The sequence below is a fragment of the Pristis pectinata genome, chromosome 3 (genome assembly GCF_009764475.1).
Source record: "Pristis pectinata isolate sPriPec2 chromosome 3, sPriPec2.1.pri, whole genome shotgun sequence".
Lineage (NCBI taxonomy): Eukaryota > Metazoa > Chordata > Chondrichthyes > Rhinopristiformes > Pristidae > Pristis > Pristis pectinata.
In genome coordinates, this window is record NC_067407.1 from 40,235,475 (window position 1) to 40,248,815 (window position 13,341).

General features: G+C 40.7%; 1 protein-coding gene across 1 annotated transcript in view; it reads right to left on the bottom strand.

Moving 5' to 3' along the window:
* The window catches only part of sgip1a (SH3GL interacting endocytic adaptor 1a), a 121,180-nt gene that overhangs the window by 70,253 nt on the left and 37,586 nt on the right, over positions 1 to 13,341 (bottom strand). The window contains exon 4 of the mRNA XM_052012355.1: positions 12,930 to 12,993. Within this exon, the coding sequence (XP_051868315.1) occupies positions 12,930 to 12,993 (64 nt within the window). The remainder of the gene's footprint in view (positions 1 to 12,929; positions 12,994 to 13,341) is intronic.

Genomic DNA, 13,341 nt, shown 5'->3' on the forward strand with positions numbered 1-13,341 from the left:
TAATTTGGTAGGTTGCAGTCTGATTAACTCTGGACCAGAAAGAAAGGACAAAAATGAGGTGATAGTTTGGATGAGCAGGGGGATTAAGTCCTAACACATTCTAACAAACACGTGTTGCACTAAAAGATTTATTCTCAACTTTCAACAAATTTAATGCCTGCCTGTCATGTGATTTTACGGCAAACTGTTTTATGAACCCTCAATCAGTTAGCAGGTACAAAAAGGGCAGCCGACATCACTGCTCTTGTGATAGTGCTCCTTTCACACATCTCTGGTAAACAGCCATTAAACAACCAAAACAGATGAAAAGTTCTCTGGCTTTGGCTGAGCAGCACTTGTGTCCAATGGTTCCACATAACTCGAGAAAATGTTGAATAACCTACAGATTAATCCTTCACAGAAACCAAGTACCAACATGAGAGTTCTCTCAGTTTAATGAGATGCCGCTCGTCAGGCAGTACAGCACAAGTTATCTGTTATTCTCACAGAGTGATTACCAATTCACAACCTTCTCCTCTCAGCCCATCTTTAGTTCAATTTTCTCAGCTGAACGCAAAGTGACATGATTACTTGTTAAATGCAAGTACTGGAAATAAAATAACATCAGTGCAACCAGTAGTAAAGCCACCCTGCGGGATGGCAGTCCATCACCTCTCCTGACACAAACTTCCTTTGATGTTAAGGTCAGTTACCAAGGCACAATAGCCATGCATCAAGACTCTCTGTCAGTCATGTGCAGCTGGAGAAAGGTAAGAGCTGAATCTTTGGTGAATCATCAATATGGATCAAGTCTATCCCTTGGTGAACCTTCCTGCACAGAACACTCTTCAGCTAGGCAAAAATTCTTTCCACTCTCCATCTGCAACCTGATTTTGGTTAATTTTGATGAACAGATTTTAAATTGAGAACAAGATTTAGAGTTATTGTTAACTGAAGAAAGCCCATTCCTGAATTTCTTTTGGTCTTGCTCTTGTTTACATCCAATTACACTTTCATGAAGTATAACAGCTAGAAGAGCATTGACCTAAAATAGAAATCGCACTTGGAGGAAACTGTGTCTGTAAAACTGGAAGTGTTGTACTTGCACTTTGAAAGCAACCTACTATTAGAGCAGAGAAAATTACAATTTCTACTCTGCATTAAGGCCTGGTTACACCTGAGGTGTGAGGACTGTAATTGGCACTGGCCTTTGTGAGTCTGTACTAATAAAAAGTTCTTTTTTAACAATGACAGACATAATATTTTCTAAAGTAAAATATTTGGCATAAAACTATTAAATCTACAACCGGAGCAAAGCAAGGTATTTTTAATTCTGCATTTTTTGCAAGAAAGTTTTTGCTGCATTCTGCTAAAAGCCTGAACGCCAATTAGGGTGTTTTGTGGATTGAACTGGTTAATTTCTGTCACTCATTCTATTGACTATTGGAACACTGAATATGGTGATGGGATTCAAATCTGCACCTGACTTTCTCTGAGCACTGATACATGGGGACAGCTGCAGTTGGAAGCAGGACACTTCCCCACAGAAAGAGAAAATTGTATTATTAAACAATTCTATATTTAACAGTGCCACTGCTGGCTGGAAACTGATATAATTTTGCTTCCCTTTGATAGAGGCCAAGTATAAGAGAAGGAATGTCTGAATTCCAACTCAGTGAGCCAGGTCATGAATGAAAACTCAGAAGTATTTGGACTGAAGTGTGGCCTAGATTTTTGAGCTCAAGCCTCTGGGCTCCAGCTTTAACCCACAACATTGCATTTCTGGAACTTTCGCTGTTAGCTGACATTTGAGCTTGCATACGGACTGTAGTGTCTAACTAGTGACATGCATAGACATGGCTCTGGAATCAGTCCTTTCTAATTGCAGAGAAGTGGAGTTTGCGCTGAAGTCCCCGGAGCCAGTAATTATCATGCATTAAGATTCCAGGTTAACTAGGTGAGTTCCCAGGCATACTTCTGATGCAAGGGTCAGAATACTTCCACTGAGAGAGAACTTTATACAGTGCAGATAAAGCAGGTAAGATGACAGTTAATTGGTGGGAGGCAGCTGAACTCTAAAATCAGCTAAAATCAGACTAAGGTTCCTAGCACGAGGTAATTGCTCTGGGTTGGAGGAGGATATGCTGATGGTTTCTTTGGACTCTACTGAGCGTCTTCTGCCCTGGCTGCTGTCTCTGGGCAGTTTTGGCTGGCAAGGAAGGTGCCCTGCTCACCTGAGGCAACAGAGTATAATGACTAAATGACAAAAGATTGCTTGATAAGCATATGGAGGAATTTAAAATAGAGGGATATGGGGGAGGTAGAGGTTAGATAGTCATAGGTGAGGTTTAAAGTTCGGCACAACATTGTGAGCCAAAGGGCCTGTATTGTGCTGTACTGTTCTATGATTCTATGACTATCCAAAGTCAAAGTCAAGTTTATTGTCATATGCACAAGTACATGTATGCATAGATGCAATGACAAACTTACTTGCAGCAGCATCACAGGCACATAGCATCAGGTACATAACATCCACAAGAAAAACATAAATTAAACATAAATTATACAAAATTAGAACACAATTATAACACAAAAACAAACAAGTCAATTGTAGTGCAACATGGTCAAAATGGTCAGAGTGTTGCTATACTGAGGTAGTGATTAGGGTTGTGCCAGTTGGTTCAAGAACCAAATGGTTGAAGAGAAGTAGCTGTTCTTGAATCTGGTGGGGTGGGACTTCAGGCTTCTGTACTTCCTGCCTGATGGTAGCTGCGAGAAGATGGCATGGCCTGGATGGTGGGGATCTTTGATGACAGATGTTGCTTTCTTGAGGCAGCGCCTCATGTAGATACTTTTGATAGTGGGGAGGGATGGGCCCATGACGTATGGGGCCGAGTCCACTACTCTCTGCAGCTTCTTACATTTCTGTGCATTTGAACTGCCGTACCAGACCATGACGAAACTAGTCTGGATACTTTCAACAGTACATCTGTAGAAGTTTGTTAGAGTGTTCAGTAACATGCCGATCCACCTTAAATTCTAAGAAAATAAAGACGCTGGCGCGCTTTCCTTATGATTGCATCTATTGGCCCAGGAAGTCATCTGATAATGTTAATGCCCAGGAATTGCAGAAAGACTGCTGGGAGCAGGAGAGGAGCAGGCAAGCCCTTCACTCTGTTTAAGCGTCCCATCTTGTGTCTGGCCAGCATGCTATTGTTATGTTGCCTACTTAATTAGGAGATATTGTCTTGTTTTGTCACATTAATCTGGTTATTGCCACTGCTTCCTGATCCAAAGGGTGATTTTGAACTTAAAGCTGTAAAGCTTGGAAGGTCCCTACTTAAATATTTGCCGGGAATGGCAGTCCCAGCATCATCACTGATCATTATTGGTGATCTCTCCTGGAAGTGGCATGTCGTGCTTGAACATTAAACAAGAAAAGGATTTATTGGGGAAATCTGTCACAGAAGGAGAGCTTTCAGACATCCATTATCCAGATTATTACTCCGCGGATAAAATGCTGGCAAGCTGCCAGCAGTTCCCATCTGTAACCTTGCATGAGTCACAGATCATGCTGCTGGAGAGATAATGAGGAACACTTTCTGCACAGTCTTGACAGAGTCACGTCACCTGCATCACAGACACAAACCATGATTTATCTGCAGCTCTCCACAACCCCCCATGCCAAAGACTAGGTAGCAGCTTAAAAATCTTACAGCAAAATGTACTTCAGTGCAAGATATAGGAAATGTCAGAAAAGGGAGGGGAGCACGACCAACCTTTGTTGTTTCTCGATATTCATGAGCCAGTCAAGCTCCGATTCGATGGTTTGTGACATTAGCAGAATTGTTTGAATTACTTAAGGTCTTATAACTTCCCGCAAGGTGTCTATTATTTTCCAAATATTGAGAAAAGCAGAAACAGCATTGGTCAAAAGGCCATTTTAGCAAATTTGATGTCATCAACATTTTGTTATTTACTTACGTTCTAAAATAAAGAACAATAATTAATGCAAGGAATGTGTTCCAAATTTGTCCCCCATGACTTTTTGACTGAGAAGGACAAGTTTCTTCTTAATAGAAACATACTTCCAATAATTCTTTTGCTACAATATATGTATGTATTATAGAATGACACTATTTCAACAAAGGCATATTTTGTATTTGCACCCCCTAAGTAAATTCATATTCCCCTCATTGCTAATACATTGAACTGGAACGTAGCAGGAGTCCCATGATTCTGACAAGACCAAAGACAGCTGTGTCAGCTTCTGAATGCAACAAGGGCGAGATTCGTTCAGTAGATTTAGTCAGAAAGATTGACGTCAGTACACTGACGAACAACTGATCTTCAGCTGCAGCCAATGAAGCTCTTCCCCACAAGATCCTTTGGATATCTCCAAAACACTTGCTAAGAGCTGAATTTGAAATTTCCTTTGCTGCTGGTCATGTGAGAGTAATTTGTGCAGTATTGCATTTACTTTGCGGGAAGACAAGCCATATGAACCCTTGAATGCTGGCACCTGGTTTAGTAACATTGTGCATCACCTGGGGCAACGTCAGCAACTATTTTTAACCCTAGTAACTGCAAAAAACACTATTTCGTATGACTGCTTTCAGTTATGAATATCATGAAGTTTTAACATAGAAAGAAAGAAAAGATGAGTAGGGGTGGGCCATGTGACCTTCTGAGTTTGCCTGACCATTCAATACAATCATGGCTGATCCTCTGCTTCAATAACATTAATTCCCACTTTCTCCTTCATATGCCCTGATGCTTTTCCTGTTTAGAAATCTATCTGCCTCATTCTTATATATATTCAGTGACGTGACCTCCACCTCCTTCTGTGGTAAAGAATTCTACAAGTTTGCCAAGCCCTAAGTGAAGCAAAATCTCCCTATCTCAGTCCTAAATGTTCTACCCAAAATCCCATGATTTTGACCCCTCATTCTAGACCCCAGACTGCACCATCTGTCAGGCACCATCTGTGCAAAAAGAAACAATTTACATACCTCCACTTTAAATATTTCTAATGATCTAGTCTGCACAACTCTCTGGGGCAGAGAATTCCAGAGATTCATCACCGTCTGCAAGAAGAAATTTCAACGTACCTCAGTTTAAAACGATCAGCTCCTTATCTCATAGTTGTGTCCCCTTGTTCCTGATTCTCCCACTAGTGAAAACATCCCATACCCTGTCGAGTTCCCTTGGGATCCTTTATGTTTGGACAAGTTCACCCCTCATTCTTCTAAATTCGAAGGATTACAGGCCCAAACCATTTAGTTTCTTGGTAGGACATCCCTCTCATCCCAGGAAATAGCCTGACGAATCTCCTTTGTATTGCTTGCAATGTTACTAAATCTTTTTTCAGGTAAGGGCACCAAAATTGTATGCCAGCTGAGGCCTCACCAACACTCTATACAATTGCAACAAAGCCTCCCTACTTTTAAACTCTAACCCTTTTGCAATGAAGGCCAAAATACCATTTACTATGTTGTTAGAATACCAAAAAAATTTTGACACCCTCCCTGAGTTTAACGAGTTATGAAAATTTTCAACCAATTGTCCACTTTCTCTGCAGCCTATTCCTCTAAAGTCCACTGGGTCCTGGAGATTTGTCCACCTTTACCCTCCTAGGTTTCTCCCATATTTTGTTCCTTGTAACTGGGAATTTTGTAAGTTCTACTATGTTATTTGAAATTATCCCCTCACGTTCAAGTGAATATAGGCCTAGTTGACCCAATCTCTCCTTATACAACTGGGATTAATATTTCCTAATCTATCACCATTTTGATAATACTCTGTCTTTCTGACCATCTTAGTTAACTTCTCAGTTATCCACATTATACTGCATCTGACGTGTATTTGCTCACTCATTTCACTTGTTTAAATCCCTCTGAAGCCACTCCACATTTCTGTTACAACTCACAATTCCATCCAATTTCCTGTTATTCGCAAATATCACATTTGATTCCCTCACTGAATCAATATATTATGAATAGCATGGACCCAAGCATTGATACCTATGGTACCCCACTAGTCACTGCTTGCCACAACAAGAAAGTCCTCTTTATTCTTACCTTCTACTTTCTGCCTGTCATTTATTTTTCAGTCCACACAAGCATATTAACCCCAATCCCCTGTGCTTTAATTTTGCACATTACCTCTTGTATGTGTCTTTGTCAAAGGTCTTCTGAAAATCCACTAGTTTTCCCTTATCTATTTTACCAGTTGTATCTTCAAAAAACTCTAGTGGGTTTGTCAAACATGATTTCCCCTTTTAATCCTGTTGATATTTTCTAAGTGTCCTATTATCATATCCTTTAAACAGACTCTAATATTTTCCTGTTACAGGTGCTAGCTAACCTGCCTGTGGTTCCATTTTCTTTCTCCCTTTTTTAAACAGTGGGAATACATTTTTCACTCTCCAATCTGCAAAAACTATCGCATACTCTCTAGAATTTTAGAAGATGATGACTAATACTTCCACTATTTTCAGCACTGCCTCTGTTAACTTTCCAGATTATCAGGCTCTGCCAATTTATCAGCTTTCAATGTCATCAATTTCTCCATCACTTTGTTCACTAATACTAATTTCTTTTAATTTCCCCTTTTAATTAGACTCTTAGTTCCCCAGCATTTCTGGGAATCATTTGTGTCTTCTTCTGTGAAGACAGAACCAAACTATTGTTTTAATTTTTCTGTCATTTCTTTCTTCCCCATAATAAATTCTCTTGTTTCTGACTGTAAGGGATCTGCATTTGTCCTCAATTATCTTTTTCTTTTTACGTAACTTGGAAAAGCTTTTACAATCCTTCCAAGTTTACTCTGATAATCTGTTTTCCCTCTCAATCAAACTCTTCGTCCTTTTTTGCTAAATTGTATTGTTCCGCGTTGGTTGGCTGACAGAGTATTTTAAAGTTAGGACACTTCCTCATCCTCACTCTTCATTCCCAATGTTTTGAAGAAAACATTCTAAATGAGCTAGGAACCATGGTAATGGACCTGCTAAGAATCGCTTAGGTAGGCACTGGCTCTTTAACGTAAGCTCTTGTAGCCCCTCTTCCACTTAGGCCTTTTACATAGCTGAGGCCTTCGTGGTTTCTGAACTCTGTATTGTGTTTAAATCTTACAACAGCACCTTCTAGTTTTGTCTGCCAATTGTTGACACTATTATCCTCACAGCTGCCTTCATGACTAAGTGTGCCTTGGATTTGAGGGACTACAATGTCTCAGTGCAGAAGTCCTGCAATCACATGTGCTATACAATAGCATGTTCAGCCCTCTGTCTTCATTTTAAAAGGAATCTTGCAAATCCAATAGGCAAATCTGCAAGGTGAAATTACTGTGATAAGACCATGGCAGCTTTTAGGAATAAATAGATCAAGATCTCAGGAAGAGCCTGGGGCAGATATATGAGATTGGCATATTCTGACAGCGAGCACAGGCACAGATACCTAGAAATTGGGTTTTATCTAATTTTGATGTGCTGAACCATTATAGCATTCAGTGCTAATGCCCAGTCAGGTTCCCTGCAAGTAATTGTTAGATTGGCCAAAGCGTTTGAAACAGTCTGAGGTTGTGTTACACCCGGTAACATCTGTCTACCTGTGACACCACTTTCAGGGAACCAGGTACTTGTACTCCTAGGTCCTTCTGTTCTACAGAACTCCCCAGGTCCCTGCCGTTCACTGCGAACTAAAGACTACCTAAGTTAGCTTCATTAGTGAGGAAGGTTCTAGAAATAATGATCAGCGAGAAAATTAGCAGTCATTTAGATAAAGTAGATTGATTAGAGAAAGCCAGCCTGGATTTGCTAAAGGCAAATCTTGCCTATTTCATCAAAATTAGAGTATTTCGATGAAATAGCAGAAAGAGTTGATGAGAGAAACGTAACTGATGTGGAAAGTATGGGATTCCAAAAAGCACATGAAAAGATGCCATCTAAAGCTCTTATCAACAAGAAGAAAACCTATGAAATATAAGAGGCAATGACAATGTGGATAGAAAATTGGCTACCGTATCTCAAACAGCAATGAGTCAGTGTATAGGAAGGAGATAGCTTAGTGGAATGGTGTCATGACAACAACCTTTCCCTCAATGTCAACAAAACAAAAGAGCTGGTTCATTGACTTCAGGAAAGGGGGTGGTGTACAGGTTTTTACCTGTACTACATCAATACACTGTACCGATTCAATGTGACTGCACTGTGTAATGAATTGACCTGTCTACATCAATAGTTCTGAGGTCGAGAGGGTTGAGAGCCTCAAGTTCCTGAGAGTGAACATCACCAACAGCCTGTCCTGGTCAAATCACGTAGAAGCCATGGCCAAGAAAGTTCACCAGTGCCTCTACTTCCTCAGGAAGTCCCCTTTGACTCTCACCAACTTTTACATAAGACCATGAGGGGCATAGACAGGGTGAAAGCACAGTTTTTTCCCCAGGGAGGGGGTGCAATAAACAAGAGGGCATAGGTTCAAGTTCAGAGGCGAGAAATTTACAAGGGACATCAGGGGCAGCTTCTTTACTCAAAGGGTGGTGTGTATTTGGAATGAGCTGCCAGAAATAGTGGTTGAGGTGGGCACATTAGCAATATTTAAAAGCCATCTGGATAAGTACATGGATAGGAGAGGTTTAGAAGGCTATGGGCCAAATGCAGGCAGGTGGGACTAGCTCGCTGGGCAACACAGTTGGCATGGACAAGTTGGGCCGAAGGGCCTGTTTCCATGCTGTATGACTCTATAACAGAATTTAGTTCCATTATTATTGAACTATTAATACTCATGAATGGTTTTACAGATTATGATTCTCAAATTCTGATAAAATTCTGATTATAAGTGTAAATGATAATCTCTCCATTGTTCTTGGTTTAGCTAATTTACTCTTATCTTCGCATTTAACAATGTCCTGGATTTAGTCCTTCTTCAAATTGGGTTACAAGTTTGAAAAAATTAATTTTTTCCAATAAAAATAAAATCTGGTTATTATAGTCAGGGAGCATCAATTGTGAATGGAATAATAAATGTGCAGTCATGAGCTAAAAGTATGTCATATTGTCAACAATGGCAGCTGTATTTGAATTTTTTCTTGTTACCCAGCAGATCAATTGGAGGAAGTGTTAAGACAGAAGTGTCTTGACCTAAGGCGGTGGCTAAGTGGCTTAAACATACCTTTAAACACAGGTAAAATGTAGCATTCCTTGCACCTGAAAGAAGGAATGTTATTGTATAGTTTTATCTACATTAAAGAGTCACTGTATTGAAGCACAGGAGTACAAACCCAAGCCATCAACTCCCTTGCTTCCAACAACAGCGTGGAATACATCTCATCAGGCCCTGGGGATTTATCTACCAAACCTACTAAGACATATAATACTTCTCTTTTAATGATAACATGTTCTGGAATTTCACCATGTCCCTCCCTGAATTCTCAAATGACAGGTCCTCCCCAGGTTATGAGCACCCAACTTTTGTACACACAAACAGACATCTGGGAAACCGACGGGATGGAATTGCTGGCTGCTGCAGGGCTGCAGGCATCTTCTGCTGCCTGGAAACTCGGTTCGCAGCCGCATTTCCAACTTGTGTACCGTCCGGGTCACAGGAACAGAATCCTGCTGTAACCTGGGGAGGACTTGTACAATGTCCTTCTCCATAGCGAATGCAGATGAGAAGTAGTCATTAAGAGTTCACCTATGTCCTCCGGCTCCACTCACAGATTGCCACTTTGGTCCCTAATGGGCCCTATTCTTTCTCTGGTCACCCTCTTGCCCGAAGTATATTTAATAATATTTTATGACTCCTCTTTGTCCACCTAATTTCTTTTTTTTAAGTATTCCTCAACACTTAATATACTCCTGAAGGGCATCCCAAGTTTTCAGTTCTTTTGTATTTTTTAAATCTGTTTATGTGGCCTCGATATCCCTTGACATCCAGGGTTCCTTGGACTTGCAGCTCCTATGGGAAAGGTTGGTCTGGAGCCATCAGGAAACATGTGCAGGGACAGACTATTCAGCCACTTGAGCCTGCTCCAGAGTTCAATAAAGTTGTGGATGATCTCCTACCTCAGCACCAGTTCCCTGTATCTTCCCCTTATCCCTTGATTTCCTTAATGACTAGAAGTCCATTGATCTCTTTCTCTCACCCTTGAATATTTTCAGAATCTGAGCCTCCATACCCTCCTGAGTGGAGAATTCCAAAGATTCATTACCCTCTGGGTGAAGAATGTCTTCTCATCTCTGTCCTGAATGACTGCTGCCTTATATTGAGACTGTGACCCCTGGTTCTAGATACACCAGTGAGGGGAAATTTCATCTCTCATCTACCCTATCAACATCTATTAGAATTACGTATGTTTCAATGCAATTATCTTTTATCTTTCCCAACTCTAAATGATATTCCCTCTATTCAATCAATCTCATTAACGTCAATGGATACCATAGAACCATAGAACCCTACAGCACAGAAAACAGGCCATTCAGCCCTTCTGGTCTGTGCCAAAACGGTATTCCGCTAGTCCCATTTACCTGCACCCAGTCCATAACCCTCCAGACCTCTCCCGTCCATGTATCTATCCGATTTATTCCTAAAACTCAAGAGTGAGCCCACATTCACCACATCAGATGGCAGCCCATTCCATACTCCCACCACTCTTTGAGTGAAGAAGTTCCCCCTAATGTTCCCCCTAAACCTTTCCCTTTCACCCTAAGGTCATGTCCTCTCGTACTTATCTCTCCTAATCTAGGTGGAAAGAGCCTACTCGCATTAACTCTGTCTATACCCCTCATAATTTTGTAAACCTCTATCAAATCTCCCCTCATCCTTCTGCGCTCCAAGGAATAAAGTCCTAACCTGTTCAATCTTTCCCTGTAGCTCAACTCCTGAAGACCCGACAACATTCTAGTAAATCTCCTCTGCACTCTTTCAATCTTACAAATATCCTTCCCTTACTTAGGTGACCAGAACTGCACACAATACTCTAAATTTGGCCTCACCAGTGTCTCATACAACCTCACCATAACATGCCAACTCCTATACTCAATACTTTGATTTAAGAATGCCAGGATGCCAAATGCTTTCTTTACAACCCTGTCTACCTGCGACGCCACTTTCAGGGAATTATGTATCTGAACTCCCAGATCCCTTTGTTCCTCTGCACTCCTCAGTGCCCTACCATTTACTGTGTATGTCCTACCTTGATTTGTCCTTCCAAAATGCAACACCTCACACTTGTCTGTATTAAATTCCATCTGCCATTTTCTGGCCCATTCTTCCAGTTGGTTCAGATCCCTCTGCAAGCTTTGAAAGCCTTCCTCACTGTCCACTACGCCCCCAATCTTAGTATCATCAGCAAACTTGCTGATCCAATTTACCACATATCATCTAGATCATTGATATAGACAACAAGCAACAGTGGCCCCAGCACAGATCCCTGAGGCACACCACTAGTCACAGGCCCCCAGTCTGAGAAACAATCATCCACTACCACTCTCTGTCTTCTCCTATACAGCCAATTTCGAATCCAGTTTACAACCTTTCCATAGATACCTAGTGTCTGAACCTTCTGAACTAACCTCCCATGTGGGACCTTGTCAAAGGCCTTACTAAAATCCATGTAGACAACATCCACAGCCTTTCCTTCATCTACTTTCTTGGTAACCTCCTCGAAAAACTCTACAAGATTCGTTAAACACGATCTACCATGCACAAAGCCATGCTGACTATCCCTAATCAGCCCTTGGCTATCCAAATACTTGTATATCCGATCTCTCAAAACACCTTCCAATAATTTACCCACTACTGATGTCAGGCTCACTGGCCTGTAATTACCTGGTTTACTTTTAGATCCTTTTTTAAACAATGGAACTACATGAGCTATCCTCCAGTCCTCCGGCACCACACCCGTGGCTAAGGACATTTTAAATATATCTGCCAGGGTAGATTCTCTTATACACATGTAGCAATAGTGACCAAAGATGAATTTGATGAATTTCTCTTCTACAAGTGGTCACTATTGTTACATGTGTGTAAGAGAATCTACCGTCAGTTGTATCCTCCTCCATCTGTATCCATTGAGGTTAATGAGATTGATTGAATGGAGGTGAGCACAAGTGGAGCACAGGAGGTGGATAGGAAAGGTTAAGAAGGTTATGAGCCAAACACTGGCAGATGGGACTAGCTTGGATGGGGCATCTTGGTTGGCATGGACCATTTGGGGCAAAGGTCTGTTACCGTGCTGTATGACTCTATTACTCTAAGTAGTAACTAATACTCTGTCAATTTACCAAAGATAAATTTCACCCATGGTGTCAGCTAAACCTTAGGTGGGAGTGAATCAATAACTAAATTATTACCCGTGCCAGAGTAGTAAACTCAGGAGGATTCAAAATCTCTCTGTGTGAGAGAGCTAAGAACTCTGGGAGTCAATGCACCCAGAAAGTGTGCACTCTCTAACCTATAACTTTGTTGTCTCCAAACTTATGATCCATGGACACACATTTGATGCTGGCAGGACCACATCAGTCGCAGGAAGTATTTATAACTCATATCTTGATTAAATTGTGTAACAAAGTCTTATAATTCAAAGTTCTACAATGAGACATTTACATGCTCTGAACTTCTGATCATTTGCAGTTTGAAAACAGATGCAAATAATACTGAATCTACCAGACTTCAGCTCCAGTAGATAAACTAATGACAGCACATCTTCAATTTTTATAATACCTTTGAAGTAGAAAAATAAGGCAAACCATAAAACAATCACCTCTATTTACAAGGCTGCCTCTAGTCACATTGTATTAAGGTGTGACTGAAGAACACTGGTGAATATCTTTATAACACTTCCCTTTAAAATGACTGGAATAATTATTCAATGACAGACAAACCCAGCAGTGGCATTTAGTTTATCCCACATCTGGCAGAAGAAAGTTGTTATTTAGACCAAACACTTACGTTGAATCAGTGTCTTTTTCTTTCTTCCGTATACCAAAAGCTTTCCTTGTACGTTTTTTCAATCCTGTTAAGTAAACACAAAGTATATGAGCCTGACTTTAAATAGGAATTCAAAAGATCAATGGAAATTTGTACTTCAGGTAAATGAAAATTGTTATTTAGTTACCTGCTTCAGAAAACTAAATAGAACTCTTTTTTTACTCTACAATATTTTCTGCTCCCATCTGGTCTTTCTCCAAATAACCATTCTTCTTCGAGACAGCGAGTGCTGACAAGTTATATGGCTGTGAGGCCTTCATCACCAAGTTTAATATGCCCTCATGTGAACTCAACACCCTTTCATCAGACAATCATTGTGTTAAACCTGGCAAATTCCTCCCAACCCTCGTCCAGGGGATTAAGTCAAATGGCT